Raw genomic sequence first — 20,676 nt, forward strand, 5'->3', positions numbered from 1 at the left:
ATCTGCAAACACACACACACACACACACACACACACACACACACACACACAGATTATGATTAATGAATCTCACCAAGAAGAACGTTGGAAGCAGGAACTCTCACATTGTCAAAGTGGATCTCAAAATGGCCACCATGGATCGCATCTACAGAGATAAACAATACTTCACTGTATAGTAAAAGCAAGGGAACCCTCTTCAATCTGTGTCATCACATACACTGCATTCCAAATTATTATGCAAGTGACATATCAGTAAGATTTCAGTACAATAAACATTCAGATTTTAGTTTTTCTAACTTTTTCTATTATGCTTGTTTGTTTATTTATCCATGTATTTTTAGATAACTGGTATCAATCTCAGACAAAATAATTTGCCAGGTCTATGGAAACCCTACTTAGAGGCTGTTCCACATTATTAAGCAAGTCACAGTTCTCATGCAATATGGGGAGGAAGAAAGATCTTTCTGAAGATGAAAAGCATGAAATGATGCAATGTTGTGCAAAAGGCATGAAAACAACTAATATTGTGTGAAACTGAATGGAGATTATCAAATTATCATAAGATTTGTGAGTGATTTAGAGAGCACTGCAGAACTCGGTCAGATAAAGGCTTGTTAAGTAAAGTTCATGTCAAAAAACTTGATTGCATTAAAAGGGCAGCTATAAAAAAGCCGCAAACAGGTATTTGTTGAGCAGCAAACAGGTATTTGAAGCTGCTGGTGTCTCTGGAGTCTCAAGAAGCTCTCCATGCTGGCTGGCAGTTGTGCGTAAAGATGCATTTTAGTCACTGCAAACCAAACCTCACAGAGAAACATTTACAGTGGGTTTAGAAATACATGAAGACTCATTTTTAAATAGTTTTATTCACTGACTAATGCCGTACTACAATGGATGGTCTAAATGGATGGATTTCTGGATGGTTGGTGAATGGCCACCACGTTCCAACAAGACTGCGACGTCAGCAAGGAGCTGGCGGGTGATAATTTGGGCTGGAATATTGGGAAGTGAGATGGAGGGTATTTAAATGACTTTTGCAAGATATGTGGAGTTCATAACTGGCCATTTTCATCTATAATATAAAAAGGAGTATAGCGCCTTCTGAAATACAATGCACTATGCACTATCCCATGCTGCATAAAAACACCACAGCAATAAACTGTTTGGAAATGTATTTCTACACCCACTGTAAATGTTTCTCTTTGTGAAGTTTAGTTAATGGTGGCTAAAATGCATCTTTACGCACAACTGCCAGCCTGCATGGAGAGGTTCTCAAGACTCCAGGGATACCAGAAGCTAGGGCTGGATGATTATGACCTAAAATCAAAATCTCGATTAATTGAACATTTTACCTCGATTACGATTATAATGAAAGATTATTTTGTTTCTGTTTATTTTTTTTTTTGCCCTCATAGTTTACTGACAAGGTTTGTACTGTAAATATTATTGACTATTAAAATTGGGATATTTTTCCTATTGAAAGAGTGATCTGACATAACAGCTCACTTTCAGAAGTTATTTTATCTATGGTTTGTAACATTTCTTACAGAATTCTGCTCGTTGTAAATCAGATAGATAAATTAGCACAGTACCAGTACAAGAGTGATTGCATGTGTGAATTAGTCATACTCTCTATTAATTGTGAAGCTGTGGGTTGTAAATAGTTACTTCAAAAGTAGAAAAATATATGCTATAAGTTTTGAGTTTCTAAGCTACTTTAGTGATAAATCACAGGACAGCGCTGACTTCACGTTTTGCGCAGCTACTGTTTGTTTGAGTGTTTGTGCCACAATGCAGCTGCGCGAGTACGATAGCTCTAAATAATATACATCCAATCGTCTAAAATCGCTTGAATGTCCAAAGTGGCAAACCTTAAAACGAATACAACTGATAAAGTTTAGTGAAGACGCAAGGGTCACCGCTCGCGCGCCATCACTATGTGTTGACTCGGCGTTCACCTCCGTGTTTTGCTTTTATGCCACTGACTGGATGGGGCAGAGTCACGTGGCTACACACGCGGTAGTATGTTTTTAAGGGAGAAGTATTAACAGGATTAAAAAAACGAAATAACAGACATGGGAAAATTACGTCGATTAGAGGTTCTGAATTTCGGTTTCGATTAATCGTCCAGCCCTACCAGCAGCTTCAAATACCTGTTTGATGCTCATCACTGGCTTTTTTTTATAGCTGCCCTTTTAATACAATTAATTTTTTTGACAGGAACTTTCATTAATAAGTCTTTATCTGACCGAGTTATGCTGTGCTCTAAATCACTCACAAATCTTATGATAATTTGATAATCTCCATTCAGTTTTCACACAATATTAGTTTTTTTCATGCCTTTTGCATAACATTGCACCATTTCATGCTGTTCTCATCATCAGAAAGATCTTTCTTCCTCCGCATATTGCATGAGAACTGTGGATGATAATAAAAAAACAAACATTTTCTTAGAAAAACTAAAATCTGAATGTTTATTGTACTAAAATCTTACTGATATGTCACTTGCATAATAATTTGGAATGCAGTGTATACTGAAAAGATATGGTGGAAAGCCAGATGTGGAAGAAAAGAGAAAATCAAACAGGATGCCGAGAGGGTGAATGTTGTGATAAGGGTGTGGAGTGATAGTGAGACAGCGGCTTTAAAGCACAAAGATGTAAAAAGACTGTCAAAAGAGAGAACCTGAGTTCAAGATCTGATAAGCTTCATGTGGCACGGCAGATTGTGTTACTCAGAACTCACCGTCCTGTCCGAAAACGGTAAGTGGCCTTATCTTCTTTACTCCTGGAGTTTTCAGAGGGACCAGGATCATGGTGTGCAGCCCATGCCTGGAAAACATTTGCAAATTTACACAAACAAAAAAACAACACTCCTGAATGAACAGACAGTAACACTTTACAATGACCATTATTAATATTATTCATTATAATTAAGTAGGAGTATGTTTTATATTTTCACCTCCACTGATGGACAATACTATACGATTAACCAATAGTAGAGGTTGAGTGTTGCTATGTGGTTCTTAAGGTATTCGTAAAGTGTTTTTACCCTGTTGCCTTGTGGTTGCTATAGTGTTTTTGTCAAAAAAATTCCACAATCAAGACTTTATGATCTTCTGGCCTCTAGATATGTCTTGTCCATCTTTAATGTGAGTCCAGAATGTTTTCATAATATTGCACATCAAAGGAAATGTACAATGAAGGAAAACTTGATTTCTTTAAACTTTCTACAGTTCAGAAAATAAGTCAGAGAATGTGCGTGATGTAAGAGATAGTCATGAGATATGAGGGTGAAGCAGTTTTAGCTTCAAACTACTTGGATTCAAATGAAATAAGAGAAAACTGCACCCGCTTTCTCTTTCAGCCGCCAAGGTCGCTATTCACTGCAGGGGAGAAAGCATGCACTGCTAGACAGAAAAAAAAAAAAAAAAAAAAAAAAAAAAAAAAACACCACAAAAAACATGGAGGAGAGAAAAGGAGGAAATTAAAAAGACTCAAGATAGAGCAAGATAGAGCTAACGTAAGAATTAACATGCTCGCATGATACCAATGTCATAAAAAAAAGAAAAAAAAAGAAGAATCAAAATATATAATCGCGAAGTAAGAGGGCGGTTGACTGAGGCCAATCAATCAAGTGCTTTTCATAGGTATTTCTAGGTTTTGATTGAATCACAGGTTCAATCTATTCATAAGTTTTCATTGAATTCAAAAGTGGTTTTTGCAAATTCAGAATGATTGAAATGAGTGAAACTGGATTAGATTCAAATCCATTAATAATAAGTAATTTTATTACTTTTTTTAATGTATTTCAAGAAGAAAAAGAAACTATTTTATTGCACCAAAAGTAATTTGAAAAGGTAACATTAAATATATGTACACAGAGATCATAAGTTTACCTGCAGAATCTGCAAAATGTCAATAAAAAAAAAAAAAAATCATAAAAAAAATGCATTTTATTTTTATTTATTACTTCTTTTTAAAATAAGCTTCACATAATTTCACACAACAGATGTTTACATATAGGCCACAAGACAAAATAATAGCTGAATTTACACAAAAGATCCAGTTCAAAAGTATACACTTTTAATACTCTTATTACTGTGTGTCATTACCTGGATGATCAAAAGCTTCTTGAGCATCAGTGAATGTTTGCACCTTTTGTAATAGTTGTGTATGAGTCCCTTGGGTCTTAATATCATACAGACACTGCTGGAAAGGGTTAGTGAAGGATTTTTCTGAAGAACTGCAACAGTTTAACGGCTCAGGACAAACAAGGGACTCATGAACAACCATCACAAAACATACAAATAGTCGATGACCATCCAGGTAACAATAGACAGTATTAAAAACTGGTTTAGTTGTATAAATTCAGTTATTATTTTATCTTGTTGAGTATATAAGCATTTGTTATGTGAAATAGTTTAATCATGGAAAATCAAAATGCAATTTATGATCCCTCTTTTTTAATTAACATTTTGCATATTCTGCATCGTGTATGTAAACTTATGATCTCACCTATACAGAGCATCATATGCTTCAGATCTTAAAGTGACAGCAGTCTAATTTACCTGCTGCACTCTTTCATTAATTTTATTCAATGAACTAATGAAAAAGAGAAAGAAAAAAAAATCACTGCTCTTGACTGAATAATTTGTGTAGAATTACTAAGGATTAATTCAATCTAAATTTAATTTATACAGTGTTATATTACATTGGATTACTTTATTCCATTTCTGTTGTATTTCTGAAAGTTTGTATTACTTTGTATTATACTTTGTATTTCCAAAGTATACATCTTTTTTTAAGCGCACGTTAGCGTATGCATACAGTTGAACATGTAGGCTTTCAAAGTATACACCATTTGATAGCGTGCACAAATGCAGGCCGTCGACACATGCACTCTAGAAAGTTTCATCACTGTCCAATGTCTGCGCTATTTTTCTCCAGAACTTATGACCAATAAAATGCCTTTGTATTCTTTTAAACTAAGTTGCGGCTATCTTATAACCCCATCCTCACACAAGCACTTGTCATTGTGGGCATCTGTTGTTGTTGCAGTCTCCTGAATTTTGTTGTTGTTGTTGTTCAGTCTCTATAATTTCGTTTTCTTCTGTGAAACAATGGCCCGGACCAGTGTTGCCACCTTGTGGAACAACTGATTAGTGCAAAACATAATCAATGCGCATGTGTGACCTACAAAGTATGCCCAGTAACAAAAATAGGGTGGCACGTGTACAGTACCCACGTAATATTCTGATTATGAAATTTGCGTCAAGCACACTGTACGCGTTCCCTCACATACATGTAAAAAACCGAAGTATACTTTGGACTTTACCTGAATACACTGAATTGGCTCTATCACTCTCTCTCTTCTCCACCTATTCATTCGGACCATGTGTGACATGACAGTGCTTTATCGCCACCATTTTTGTGTCCGGTCACAGCTGCATGACCTGTTTCAGTCTATAGTCACAGCAGCCACAACTACCAGAGGAAGATCAACAAAACACTCCCAGAAGGTTCACAACAAGGTTACAAAATTCCCGGGATATGTTGTGCTGTTAGCTGTAACAACAGTTGTCAGAGAAACCCCGAACTACAATTTTTTTCGATCCCAAAGGAGTTAGATCGGCGGAATAAATGGATGGCTTCAGAAGGGACCACTGGCAGCCAAACAGCAATGCACAACATAGCTGCTGGGACTGTCATATACATAACATTATAATGAGAACACTATTGTAATAAAACGTTGTGAATTATGGGTTTAGTTGTTGTTTCAGTGCATTGTTGTGGGAAGAGTGCGTCTACAACAAGATTTACGGATTCTGATTAGCACATAACTTAGTTCAAGCTTCACTTGTGCAGATATAATATTGTAATATTAAGTTTATGTAGTATAAATATCTGATTAATCTTATATAGGATGCATTTCGTTGAGGTAAATAACCTTCAGCCCTTCATTGTACTATTGATGCTTAGCTTCAGCATTGTGATAGAAATATTTTATGTCAAAATGAAATGTACAGAAAATGCAGACTAAGGATGCTCAGGTCAAAGACCAGTCATATGATTAGCTTAGATCATTACAAACCAATCACCAGAACAAATCACAACGAAGAAGACTTCCAAGCAACTTGGAAGTCGTGGCAGGTATAATGCTGCGCAGCTAAGGAATAGAAGTACTAAAGATTCTACGCTCAAAAGACCACAGCAGAGACAGTGATAGTGTTGGAAGACTATAGAGTCGCCCTCGGGGTGAGGCTGTAATACTCTGAGTATTACTCCATCACCTTACTTCGGGAAGGGAATTACCTCAAAGTATTGGAAATGTATTAGAAGTATTCGAGAAGGGAATTACCTTGAGATACTGTAGTATTATATTGTATTATATTCGGAACGGGAATTACCTCGAAGGTAATGTAGTACTGTGGTACTGTAGTATTGTATTGTATTATATTCGGGGCGGGAATTACCTCGAAGGTACTGTAGTACTGTGGTACTGTAGTATTGTATTGTATTATATTCGGGATGGGAATTACCTCGAAAGTACTGTAGTACTGTATTGGTACTGAGTATTATATATATTATATTGACAACTGGAGGTTGTTTGAATTGTCAGTGGTGAAGTCAGATTAGTATTGGGAATTTCCACGACAGTTTTGGCGAGCCTAGCCAGGAGGCCTGAGGATCTTCTCCCTTCACCGGCGAGAAAGAGAAGGAAGCTTTTTTTCTTCCATTTTTATCACTGATTTAAATCACAAGAGGAGACATTTTCCTCATATTTCAAATTGACCAAAACCCGTCGGAGGAGGGGGACAAATCCTTTCACGGCCTCGAAGAACCTGTAAGGTAAGACAAACTACAACTTGCTCTTTGTTTGAATGAAATAATAATTATAATAAAAATAATAATAATAACAACAATTTTGAAATATCAGAACTGAGATCTCAGGTATAGAATTATATGAATGAAATAGATTAAGAAATATCCCATATCCTAAGAAAATATTATAAAATATATAGTTTGATATTGTTCTATATATTGATGCATCACCGAATATGATACTGCATTGAATGTCTGAAGTTGGGTGACCAAGATAAGAAAAGAAAAGAAAAGAAAAGAAAAGAAAAGAAAAGAAAAGAAAAGAAAAGAAAAGAAAAGAAAAGAAAAGAAAAGAAAAGACAATTTGACAAAATGTTTTTGAATTATGACACTTTTGTATAGAAACTATATTCTTACTCAAACAGGAATCAGGAGAATTGTAGAAATACATTGAGGCACTGAAAAAAATAATATCACTATCACTACTGTTTTTCTGCATCTTGCAAAGAAGAACTTGCTTTTCTTTTCACTATCGTTATTGTCTTTTCTGCATTTTGCAAAGCATAACTTGCTTCTTTTCATGCTCTAAAAAAGTAGTAATATCACTATTGCTACTGTTTTTCTACATTTTGCAAAAACAGAATTTACTTGCTTTAACACTTTAAAAAAAGTGATCTTTCTCTATTTTTCCTTTCTGCAAAGAAGAATTGCTTAAATAGAATGGGGAATTGCTGTGGTAAACCAGATGTGGTCCCTGAATTGAAGGGACCCTAAAAAAAAAGAAAAAAAGAAAAAGAAAAAAAATGGAATTTGAGTAATGCACAAATTGAACAGATACAATAGTGGCCAAAATTGACAAAAGGGTAATTTTACTGATGCGGTACTCTGAGTGTTTCAATTCTAGAAGAAGCCAGAAAGCAGTTGCCTTTGAAGCAGCAGAAGCAGGTAGACTGGATGCTGTTCAACAAGTTTGAGAGAGAAGCAGAGCAGTGGGCAGAGCAACAGAAACTGCAAAGAAAATGTAACGCAGTGCAAACTACAAAGCAAAATCCGGAAAAGGAAGATATGGATATGGCATGCAGAAGCCATTGTCCCCCTCCCTACAGACTCTTGACTGATCAAAGTGTCCAGACAGCTGCAACTGAGGAAGCAAAGGTCTCTTCTGCCCCAATCAATAAGGAAAAGATTAAACCTGATGACAGTGACACAGAGACTGATGAGCCACTGGCATTTCTACAGGAGGTTTAAAAAAAAAAAAAAAAAGTTTCAAATTGCAAGAGAATATTCAAAGAAACTTTTGCTTCATCACTTCCTTTCAAAAAAAAAAAAAAAAAAAAAAAAAAAAAAAAAAAAGTAATGAGAAAAGATCAGGAAAAGTGAGGAGAAAAATAAGATCCAAGAGCAGACTGGGCAGTCAAGAAGCCTTCAACCTGACGGTGCTTCAGTTTTCCTGGAGAAGGAGAGCCCATATGGGTGGAGTGAACTTGGAACCCTTGGAACTTAGAGGAACTCTTAAATGTGGCTGCTGCACTTCTGAACTAGAAAAAGGGGTGGAGCAGTTTATCAGAGCAGAGGAGACCATCGATGCCACATACAGACCCACAGGCAGAGACCGGGCAACTATCTTCAACAACAAGCTGACTTTGAAATGGACTGAGGTATGTGGAACTGGTGAAGATGCTTTTAACCCAAGCACTGTAAGAATGAATGCTGGTGCAGGTGCAGAGGTAGCAGACTGCTTGGAACAGGATGACTGCCAGAATGAGGTTGCCATACCCCACACGTCTTGACTGGGGTGCAATCACAAAGCAGCTGAAGGGAGTCAAGAAGACCACCAGAATATGCCATCTCCAAGAAACCGCCAAGTTTCATCATATCAGTGGAAAACTGCTGCTGCCGAGTCTGTGACGAAAGGGGACATTGGGCCAAGGATTGCCAAAGAGAAAACAACATCTCACACATGAACCATCTCCTCCCTCCCCTTGGTTTCAATCATCAAATGTGAGAGACCATGAAGAGGATAAGGTGGGAGACACTCAACTAAAACAACTACTGCAAATAACTGACAACCCAAGACCAAATCCAATAATGACTATTCAAGTTGAAGGACATTCATTACCTTTTTTGGTGGACATAGGTGCCACATTTTCTATGATCACTACAGAGACCGCTCTAAAACTTCCAAATTTAGCTTTCTGGCACAACTCAAATATGGGGACATACAGTATGGTTATCTGGCATACCATTGGTTGATAAGTTGACTTTGAGAGTAACAAACAAGCTGAAACAGGTGACCCATTCTTTCCTGGTTTCTGTATTATATTCGGGATGGGAATTACCTCAAAGGTACTGTAGTACTATATTGGTACTGAGTATTATACAGTGTAATTTATGTAAAATATCTTACTCAAGACAGTACTAAACAAAAAATAACATGCATTTTTTAATTATCCCTCTTATTTTATTAAAATAATTCTCATTTTCACAGATTCTGCAAGGGGTTCACATACTTTTTCATGCCACTGTATATATTATATTGACAACTGGAGGTTACAGACAGCATGCACGCTCAAACAGCAACGTAAAACATTAATAACTATGATTGGGGCCAGAGCATGTGAGCGGAGTGGAGCGGTGAGAATCTCCGCTCATCGCTCACGGAACTGTTCACCCCTCCGCTCCCCCGCTCAAAGCTATATCAGGCCGCTCCGCTCATTATCGCTCAGCGCTCAACGCAGTTTGCTTCGCGCTCTACTCAAATTGCCCCCCGCTCGCTCCAAAAAAGAAAAAAATCTATATATGACTTTTAACTTAGACCACAGCCTTACCTTCTAAAGAACTAATGAGCCACAACAACATTTTTCAAATAGAAATGTTTTATTTCAAATTACAAATGACAACTTAGTCACAAAAATTCCTATAAAATTAAACGAATAAATGGGCCTAATAATATAAATAAAAATTATATAAACAAAAATATACATAAACGTTTTAAAAGTAAATTAACTATTAGGCCAACATTCTTATAACTGAACTTTTGCGCAGCGCACAGGATTAAATTTTAAATTGGCTTATATCAATTGTACAAAAAAAACTGCTGTAAAATTAAATGAATTAATGGGCCTAATTATATAAATAAAAATATACAGGCTATAGGCCTACATCAAAGTTTTAAAATGAACTATTAGGCCAAAATTCTTAACTGAACTTTTGCGCAGAGTGCACGTGGATTTCAATTTAAATTGGCTTTGTTGTCAAACTAAAAAAAAAAAAAAAAAAAAAATGAATTGCTTTCCTTATCTACAGTTGTTTTGAGTTCACCTTCAAGAACACAAGTTTGGACAATGTCTGAGGCTTCAGACTCATGCGGTGGTTTCTTGAGAGCAAGCCAGCAGCGGAGAAAACCCTCTCTGCGCTCGCAGACCTGGTTGGGATGCTGAACACAATGCGAGCCACTTTAGACAGGCGGGGAAAAGATGTTGAGTTTTCTTTCCAAAATCGAATGAGATCTGCGTCCGGGTTCTGTCTCGGGGATGAGAGGTAATTTTCAACTTCACCTTTGGCGTCTCCGGTAATGCGTTGCTGCTCGTTGAAGTATGACCCGAAGAGGGAAGCTTCCTTTCCAGCGTGTTCACGTAGCACACTTTCATGCTTTCGGGAAATGTGCCTTTTTAGATTCCAAAAGGAACCTTTACTTACTGAAACAATGTCTCCACATTCGTTTTCTTGTACCACATTGTCACTGTTAGTTCGTTTTTTAATAGTACACCTGTATGATTTCTCGTTTTCTTCTTTGAAGTACTTTTTGAACTCCGAGTTTTGAATGAAAATAGTCTGTTGATGACAGTAAAAGACAGATGGATTCTGGGTCAGGCTTGACTGAGCATGCTTCAGACTCGTGGTGAGCGGAGCGAAACTGGAGCAAAATTGGAGCGGGAAATAGAGCGACGCTCCGTCCTTTTAAAAATTCCGCTCTGCGCTCAGTCTAATACCCGCCCGCTTGCGCTCCCCACTCGCTCCCGCTCCACTCCGCTCACATGCTCTGATTGGGGCTGTCGTATACATAACATTATAATTGTATACACTATTGTAATAAAACATTGTGAATTCTTTGGACTTAGTTGCCATTTTTCAGAGTGTTGTTACGAAAAGAATGCATCCACAACAGGAGTTGCTATACATTCTGACTACGCAACTTAGTTAAAGTTCAACTGTGCATGATTTTGTGCAAACATAAGTTGTAATATTATGGTTATTTTGAATAAATATCTGATTTATCTTATATAGGATGCGTTCTGTCGAGTTAATTAACCTTCTAGCAAAGCTCTTCAGTTTACAAGTGTTAATTCTCTTCAGCTTCAGCGCACGGAGCTCAAACAGCAATGATGTTATTTCAAACAGTAATATTAAAGATGTTTACTATTACTGTAATATTAAAAATGTTTAATATTTTTTTTGCATTATTTTTAATAACTACCAATCATGTTTTTTCTAAATACCATTTTTTTTCTCCTTCAAATCATCTCATCTAGAATGCTGTGTTCATTGCCATGTTTGACACAAAAATGGCAGTGAGCATAACTGAAGAGACGTCTTCGGTACCCATGAATAGCTGGTGTGTGGTGAGCGTACTGGTGCCCGATGTACTGTGGCTGTCATCGCATCATCCAAGCATGTCATTCAGTGCCGCCGGACAGGCCACCTCCGCCTCACATGGCCGTCCTCCAGGCCAAAGCACTAATAATGCACAAAGGTAGTTCTGAGCTGGGGTTGGCGACTGACCTCACGTTCCGGGCAATGAAAGTCGGAGTGCACGTCCTTGGCCAGACGATGTCCATATTCGCAGTCCAGGAGCACCATCTCTGGCTAAACCTTGCAGAACTGCGAGATGTCGACAGAGTGTGTTTTCTTGATGCTCCCATCTCACAAGGTGGCCTCTTCAGCAACACTGTCGAGGACTTTGCCCAGCAGTTCTCAGCAGTCCAGAAGCAGACTGAGGCAATTAAGCAAGCATCCTGCACCGGCGGGACATCTCTGCTACCAGGCTGCTGTGGACTGCGCCCCCCATTCTGCTTGTTGCCAAGGGTGTCCCCCTGTGGTTTCTAAACCAAAAAGATACACTCCAGGATGGCTCAGCCATGATGTTGAGCACCCCGCAAGAAGGCGACACAGCCTGTCACCTAGGCGACTGCTAAAACCTCCAAACAGTCAGCGAGGCGGCAGCTAGATGGGTCACGTGGAGATGCAGGGGACTGCTCTTTCTCAGAAGGTCGTGAACGCACCACTTCTTTCCCCAGAGGAGTGCCAGGTGGAGAATCTTTTGTTTAATTTTGGTTCTGTTTTCTGTTCATTCTGTACCCAAATTCTTAATCATTCTCCAGGTCATACGGGGTGTGTGTTGGCAGTGAGCGATGCCCTACTTTCTCACTCCCAGTCCCCCTTCTTTTACCACAGGCCAGGAGTTCGAGTTTTGAGGATGTGCTGATTCCTCACACCTCCCCAGCCAGTCCCTCACATGAATCACCTCTGCTTTGGGATGTTATGTTTCCCAGGTTAAGGCCTGTATAGTGGATGTCATCGATTTTGCATACCAGTCCCAAGTCGAGCCATGCCCCCTCGGAGTCAGTGATCACTCCACTCGGGGTGTTGCTTCCTACACCGGAGTGGCAGACATCTGCATGAGCTGTGGGCTGGGCGACACCTAACACCTTCACAAGATTCTACAATCTCCGGGTTGAGCCGTGTTCTTCCCGTGTGTTGGGTACAAACAGGTAATGTGCAGGAAGACTGGCTCAGTGTCCCGCTTGCAGCGCCATTCCCCTCTAGCGGGAAGATATGAGCGCCTACTTTGCTCTTCAGGTAAGTTCCCCACTCAGAGAAACCTGAATTGAGTTTCTCAGCTTCCTTAGACAGTTTGGACTGAACTGGATCCCTGTCTCAGATTCTCAGCATAAACCTGAATGAATGTGAGCTCGACGTAACTTTATATTTATTAGGCTAGTACTTTTGGTTGTGGTATAAAATTTGGAATCGAGAATTGTGAAATTTTATTGGTATGTAAAATATAAAGTTACACAGGTCAAAAACAATGAAAACAATAACCTTTTTGTGGTGCCTTTTTAACATTTTATCAGTAAATATATTGTATTGGTGATACTGACCTTCATTTATTGTACTTAGTAAAAAGATGCCATTAAATTTAAAATGCATTGATGAGCCATTAGATTATGACCACCCCCAGCCTAGAGCAATGGGCACGCCTGGCAACCAAATGGTGCCGCAGGTGCAGTTCATTGAGCACTATATATACCACCTGAGGGCTGGCTTTCGGTCAGTAGAGTGTTCAGTGTCAGAATGGGAAAAGCTGAGTTATTGGAGTTTGATAAAAATATGAGTTTGACAAATTACGATGGCACGGTGCCTCAGAACTTCGATCTCGGAAACAATGTGCCTTGTAGGTTGTTCATGTGCTACTGTACTGATTATTAGGGGTGTAACGGACCGCGGTTGAGCCGTAATCCATACGAACCAGGCCCCACAGTTCGGAACGCATGTGATTCGCAGATTAACTGCATTTAGCCATTATATAGTGAAAGTTTATTATTTGCACATATTTGTAAGTCTTACCAATTTAAAACACTCAAGCGTTTTTAAACAATTCAACTGCAAGAAGAGGTAAATTTCACAATCGCACATTGTTTTCTGTGCACACACATTCAAAGCATGCGCGCTCACAGAGGCACCTTTCAGATGGCAAGCGAACACATAATTGAGCTGTGTTTCGAGGCTCCTTGAGCTTGAACAGACACACACACACAAAATTATCTGAAAATCCCTGTCTCAACAAGTATTCTTGTATAAAGTCTTAAGTGAACATAAACAATCAAGATAACTTGAGAAAGAAATCGGATGTTTCTCATCATATTGGCTCTGTGCATTCGGTTGTGCATTCGTACACTGGTTAATGACAGCAGCCTATGTCATTAATTGTCAAACTTTAACAATGATTAATCTATATTTAATTTATACAGTGAACACTATTCATGCAGTGTAATTACAATTATATTTATATTATTACATTTCTGTACATGAATACAGTTAGACCTAACTTTATTTTTAACGGTTCTATAGTATTTATCTATGTTTTAATTCTTGTATTCTTATTTTTACTGTCTGTTCACTTTATTAGTTAGGAGATTTTGTTGTGATATTAAGGTACTTAAAAAGTTTTAAGTTACATTTGTCTTAAACCCCCCATTTTTATTTGTATTTTATTTATTTATTTTTTGCTGATCTGAAAAATTATGTCATGCCTTTTTCACAACAACCGCAGGGCTACAGTGTGACAAATCACCAGCAGCTACAACAGCTACTATGCAGGCCCATACACATCTGTGTATGGGCCTGCGTAGCTGGCAACCCAGCCGGGTTCCCATGCAAACCGCACGCCATCGCCAACAACGCCCAAACTGGACTGTGGATTGTATGATTGGAAGAAAGTGGCCTGCTCTGACGAATCAAGATTCCTGGTGCATCACGTCATTACCATTACCAACAGGGCTATGGCACCTGGGTGCACTGTTGGCTGGACACAGGCCTGTGGCGGTTTTCTTGGGACACTTTTGGCCCCATTACCCCAATAGGCTTTACTCCCTTAACAATCCCTAACAGATGTCAGATATCTGAACATGGTTGCGGACCCATTCATGGCAAATTGGTTTCCATCCCGGAATGGCCTAGAGCAATGGGCATGCCTGGCAACCAAATGGTGCCGCAGGTGCAGTTCATTGAGCACTATATACCACCAGGATAATGCGCCATGCCACACTGCCAGAATCATCAAGGTGTGATGCGAGGAACATGATGATGAATTTCTGTTAATGCCTTGGCCTGACATGAACCCAATCAAACATTTGTGGTTCGACTTGGAAAAGCGGTTTCGTGCTACATCACCACCACCCCACAATTTACGGGAACTGGAGGACCTGCTGTTGATATTGTGATACCAGATACACCAGAAGACCAATCGCCACTGCGTCGAATCAATGCCTCGCCGTGTGGTCACTGTTTTGCGGGCTAAAGGAGGTACTACATGTTATTAGATAGGTGGTGATAATGTAATGGCTCATCGTTGTATACTAGGGCTGCCCTCGACAAATTATTTTTCTAGTCTGTTAGTAGTCATTCATTTAAGCCATTAGTCGACTAATCACACGTTTATATTAATTTAATAACTTAAGTATATGGGTGAATATGTAGACAATTGATCGCTCAACCACAGTTTCTGTCTTGACTGACCCCAACTCAGCCCTTTAAATGCATTTCTATCAGATTGTGCCATGCCTTTTGCTGTCTGTGTGGTCTGCTTTGATTCTGCTGTGTTTAGCAGAGATTTCAGACTGGTCCAAATATAGACCAGTAAATATTGACCTACCAGATCCCTCTCCAATCACAGAAAAACCTGAAACCTTAAAACACTATTGAGAGGAAAGGAAAAACAAAAAGAGGAAAACCTGGCAGCAAGTGTTGAGAAAGACAGAAAGAAAACTTTAAGGGAAAGACTAATGACCATGACTGCTCTTAACTCAGAGGTTTGATCGGTTTAGGAAAAAATGAAAACAAAAACATGAACCAAAACAAGCAGATAATAGTCAAAGAGACAAAATATAAACAGCAACAGCAGTAAATCTCTTAGTTAAACTGCTCATTTATCATTTTGCAGATGTATTTACTGTATTTAAAGCATCTTCCAGAACACTTAAAGGGTCACATGAGCTGTTGCTTTAACAAGTGTCTTCCTGAAGAGCTCATTAATGATTTTTCAATTTAAATCTACAACCTAAACTATAGGTTTTTTTTTTTACACTACACACATTTTAAATGTCTTGTTTATTATAATCAGAGTATTATTTTACCAACATCTGAATACATTTTAAACATTAAATAAACAGTTTTAAATATGCCTATTTATTTGTGTAATTAGTTTATTTATATTTTTAAAGTAAATTAAATTTGTAAAATTATTGATAATTGACTATTTTAGTGAAAATCCTAATCCTCCATAACAACAAACTTCTAAGCCCATGCATTAAGTTATGCACCATTTGTGCTAAGAACATGAATGAGAACCCCAGGGTTTAAGGCTTAGACCTAGTTACAGAGGGGATTGGGAACCCCTTTCAGAATCTGTGAAAATGTGAAAATTTTTAACAAAACAAGGGAGATCATACAAAATGCATGTTATTTTTTGTTTAGTACTGTCCTGAGTAAGATATTTTACATTAAAGATGTTTACATATAGTCCACAAGACAAAAAAATTTATTAAAATAACCCCATTCAAAAGTTTGGGAACCCTTGGATCTTAATACTGTGTGTGGTTACCTGATGAACCATGACTGTTTTTTTTTTTTTTTTTTTGTGATGGTTGTTCATGAGTCTCTTGTTTGTTCTGAGCAGTTAAACTGAACTCTGTTCTTCAGAAAAATCCTCCAGGTCCTGCAAATTCTTCAGTTTTCCAGAATCTTTTGCATATTTGAACCCTTTCCAGCAGTGACTGTATGATTTTGAGATCCATCTTTTCACACTGAGGACAACTGAGGGACTCAAACACAACTATTAAAAAAGGTTCAAACATTCACTGATTCTCCAGAAGGAAATACGATGCATTAAGAGCCGGGGGGTGAAAACGTTTTGAATTTGAAGATCAAGGTAAATTGTACTTAATTTTTCTTCTGGGAAAGTATCTTCTGTTGCTTCCGATGGGCAGTACTAAATGAAAAAAATATATATTTCAACAAAATAAGAAAAATGTGGACATCTTCATCCTGTTCAAAAGTTTTCACCCCCCAGATCTTATTGCATCGTGTTTCCTTCTGGAGCATAAGTGAACGTTTAAACCTTTTTTAATGTTTATCTGCTTACCCCCAGGGCATCCAAGATGTAGGTGACTTTGTTTCTTCAGTAGAACACAAATGATGATTTTTAACTCCAACCGTTGATGTCTGTCAGTCAAATAATGGGAGTGAATGGTCACACAATTTATAAGAGTCAATAAACACGCATAGACAAATCCAAATTAAACCCTGCGGCTTGTGACGACACATTGATGTCCTGAGACACGAAGCGATCGGTTTGTGTGAGAAACCGAACATTATTTATATTATTTTTTACCTCTAAAACACCACTATGTCCAGCTGAGTTCAGGATTCGCTTAGTAAGGTCGGATCATGCTCTGACAATGGCAGTGATGTCTGGCGCTCATTGAAGCATATGCGCGAGACATCACTGTCGTTGTCAGAGTGCGATCAGACCTCACCAAGCGATTGCTGAACGCAGTTGGACATAGTGGTGTATTAGAGGTAAAAAATGATATAAATACTGATCGCCCCCCAACCCGTGAGGGATGCATCCGTCGTTAGCGTGACGCGATGACTGAGAGCCCCCAACACAGGTCCTTGGGATAGAAACCAAGGTTGCTTCCATATGACTAGAGCACGTAAGCAACGCCGCGTGACTCTGATCATATGAAACGGATTCCCCCTTGGTGAGAACCCCTTGGTTTTGAGCCACCACTGAAGTGGTCTCATGTTCAGCAGGCCAAAAGGTATCATGTTGGACGCTGCTGCCATAAGACCTAACAGTCTCTGGAACTGTTTGACAGTGAGTGACTGGCCTAGCCTTATGTTTGAGACAGTAGTGAGGATTGATGATATACGAGCCGGAGATAAACGTGCGCGCATAGTCACCGAATCCCATACCACGCCTAGATAAGTGGTCCTCTGAGCTGGAGAAAGCACACTTTTCTTTGCGTTTAGTCTCAACCCCAACCTTTTCATGTGAGCGAGAACAACATCTCGATGTTGAACCGCCATCTGCTCTGATTGAGCCAGAATCAACCAATCGTCTATGTAGTTTAAAATGCAGATGCCCTGCATACGCAAGGGCGTCAGAGCCGCGTCTACACATTTGGTGAAGGTGCAGGGTGACAATGCTAGGCCGAAAGGAAGAACCCGATATTGGAATGCTTCGCCCCCGAAAGCAAACCTCAGAAACTTCCTGTGATGCGGGAGGATTGATACATGGAAGTATGCGTCTTTCAGATCTATTGTCACAAACCAGTCCTCGGACCTGATTTGTGACACAATATGCTTTATTGTCAGCATCTTGAACTTGAGCCTTGCTACCGTTCGATTTAGCTGACGTAGATCTAGAATCGGACGCAATCCCCCGTCTTTCTTTGGCACAATGAAATAACGGCTGTAAAACCCGGACTCCCTGCTGGGAGGAGGAACCCTGTCTATAGCCTCCTTTCGCAAGAGCATCTCTACTTCTTGTGCCAACACCAGAGCCTGCTCGAGGTGGTCAAGACCCCGCTGAATCGGGGTGGGCGTGATCTGAACTGAATCGCAAACCCCTTTTCTACTGTGTGCAGGACCCATTGAGATACTTTTGACAGATTTTTCCACTCTGACAAAAAATCTACTAAGGGAATCAGCCTCTCGAGGCTGGCCTCTGGTGGAATATGGGCAGCCAGCACAGTGCCCTGAAGCGGAGCCCCGGCAGGGAATGACTGGCATGGCTGCAGAGAGAGCGCTCCACCCTTTCCCCCCAGGAGAAATGTCTTATCCTTGTCCTTAATCTCAGTGAGATTAAGCCACAAGTGCCGCTCCGTGGCCACAAGGGCTGCCATAGAACGGCCCACTGACTTGGCCATTTCCTTAGTGGCACAGAGAGCGAGATCGGCAGTAAGACGCAACTCCTGAATGAGATCCGCCTCCACTTCTTCACTTTCCACCAAGTCCTTCAGCAGGTCCGCTTAGTATGCATGCATGATGGACATCGTGTGCAAGCACGCCGCAGCCTGACCTGCTGCCGAGTATGCTTTGCCCACTAGCACTGAAGTGGTCTTGAGCGGCTTAGTGGGCAACATCGGTGCTTTGAGGGACGATGCCGACTGCGGAGAGAGATGGCTCGCAAGCGCCTCTTCCGCCCTTGGCATCGCCCCATACCCGTATGTCCTCATCCCCGCAACATTGCTGTATACGGAAGTCTGAGGGGTGTAAATACGGGTAGACACCGGTCTCTTCCACGACCTCGACACCTCAGTGTGGAGGTCGGGAAAAAACAGCAAAGCCCGACGTGGAGGCTGAGCAGATCTAGACGGTAAGAAGCGTTCGTCTAGCTTACTTTTCACTTTCTGCTCCTGCCTCTCGGCTGGCCAGTCGATGTTTAACTTAGCGACAGCACGAGAAAGCACCTCCATGAGCTCCTCGCTCGCGGGAGATTGAAGTGGCAAGTCTTCAGATTCTCCCGTTGCCATGCTAACAACATCCAGCTCCTCAGAACTAGATGCCATTAACGTGTCTGTATCCATCGGAGCGGAAGAAACCGCAATGCGTGCTTCCTGCCTCCGAATAGATACACCGGATGCAGCAGGTGAAGGCAGAGATAGGGCAGGGCCCGTCTCTAACCCCTCTGCTACATCCATCTGCGAACCTAAAGACATAAGGTGCCGCCCTGCCTCAGCAGAAGCGGGACCCGAGCCCTGAGGAACGCGAACCGAGCCACTCTCCTCGAAGAGAGCTCAGCAGGAGCGCAGCGTTCTCATCGGTAGCTGCTCGCAATGCACACAGGCAGCCCCCTCGAGAGCTTCCTGGGCATGCTGCACTCCCAAACAAACAACACACATTTCATGTGTATCACCTCCCGGGATAAAACGCGGGCAGGGATGAACACACTTCCTGAAATGTTGTTCGCTCGCCATAATCACAATATAAGCAATATATTGGGACAGACAACAATAAATAGACAGGACAAATCACACGTAGCGCTTGCTGAAGACACAGAAGCTGAATGAGAGTGTTTTCGGGCTGGCTTTATGGTTCCTGGTCAGTGACGTCACCCGCCTATGACGTTCCGTCTCCTGATTGGACAGATTTCATACGTGCTTCATGACGACATCACACAGAGGCTAATGCAACGCGAGTTCCCTTGAAAGGGAACTGAAGAATTTGCAGGACCTGGAGGATTTTTCTGAAGAACAGAGCTCAGTTTAACTGCTCAGAACAAACAAGAGACTCATAAACAACCATCACAAAACAGTCATGGATCATCAGGTAACCACACACAGTATTACGATCCAAGGGTTCCCAAACTTCTGAACGGGGTTATTTTAATAAATTCTGCTATTTTTTTGTCTTGTCTTGTGGACTATATGTAAACATCTTTTATGTAAAATATCTTACTCAGGACAGTACTAAACAAAAAATAACATGCATTTTGTATGATCTCTCTTGTTTTGTTAAAAATTTTCACATTTTCACAGATTCTGAAAAGGGTTCCCAAACTTTCGATCCCCACTGTATGTTCATATTTGCAAGACTCTAATCTATATAGTCAGCTTAGTGAAAGAATGCAGGCAAAGTAGATCTCAGAGCTGACCACAGGATCTCATGCCCGAATGTGTGTGTGTGGGTGTGTGCAAAAGATCTGCCAAAGTCAGCAGTACATTCTTTCAAAAGAATCTGTGTGCGGGAATTTGCCCAGCCTGCCTAATACAATTTAGGTCCAGAAACTGACCAAAGTCAGGACCTAGTGGCAAACATTTAACCTCACTATACTGCTGACTTTTTGGCATGTATGTCTGAGATCCAGTACCTGTCACTATTTGAGTCCAGTGACTTGACATGGCTCCTGCACATGACTATGGCGATCTCACACTTTGGGTTACCAGCACCTGTAATAAAAAAACACGCACACACACACACACACACACACACACACACACACACAGTTTAACTTTGCCACATTGTTTGTTTTTTAAATAAAGAAAGGCTAAAGGAGCATTATCCACTA

At 40.1% G+C, this 20,676-nt stretch overlaps 1 protein-coding gene across 2 annotated transcripts in view; it reads right to left on the reverse strand.

Moving 5' to 3' along the window:
* acad11 (acyl-CoA dehydrogenase family, member 11) overlaps positions 1-20,676 on the reverse strand; it is a 110,162-nt gene that overhangs the window by 15,372 nt on the left and 74,114 nt on the right. For both annotated transcript variants that reach the window (XM_048153187.1, XM_048153186.1), the window contains 3 exons: positions 20,479-20,557; positions 2,743-2,828; positions 74-145 (listed from right to left, as the gene is read on the reverse strand). In XM_048153187.1, the coding sequence (XP_048009144.1) occupies positions 74-145; positions 2,743-2,828; positions 20,479-20,557 (237 nt within the window). The remainder of the gene's footprint in view (positions 1-73; positions 146-2,742; positions 2,829-20,478; positions 20,558-20,676) is intronic.

The sequence above is a fragment of the Megalobrama amblycephala genome, linkage group LG13 (genome assembly GCF_018812025.1).
Source record: "Megalobrama amblycephala isolate DHTTF-2021 linkage group LG13, ASM1881202v1, whole genome shotgun sequence".
NCBI classification, from domain to species: Eukaryota; Metazoa; Chordata; class Actinopteri; order Cypriniformes; family Xenocyprididae; genus Megalobrama; species Megalobrama amblycephala.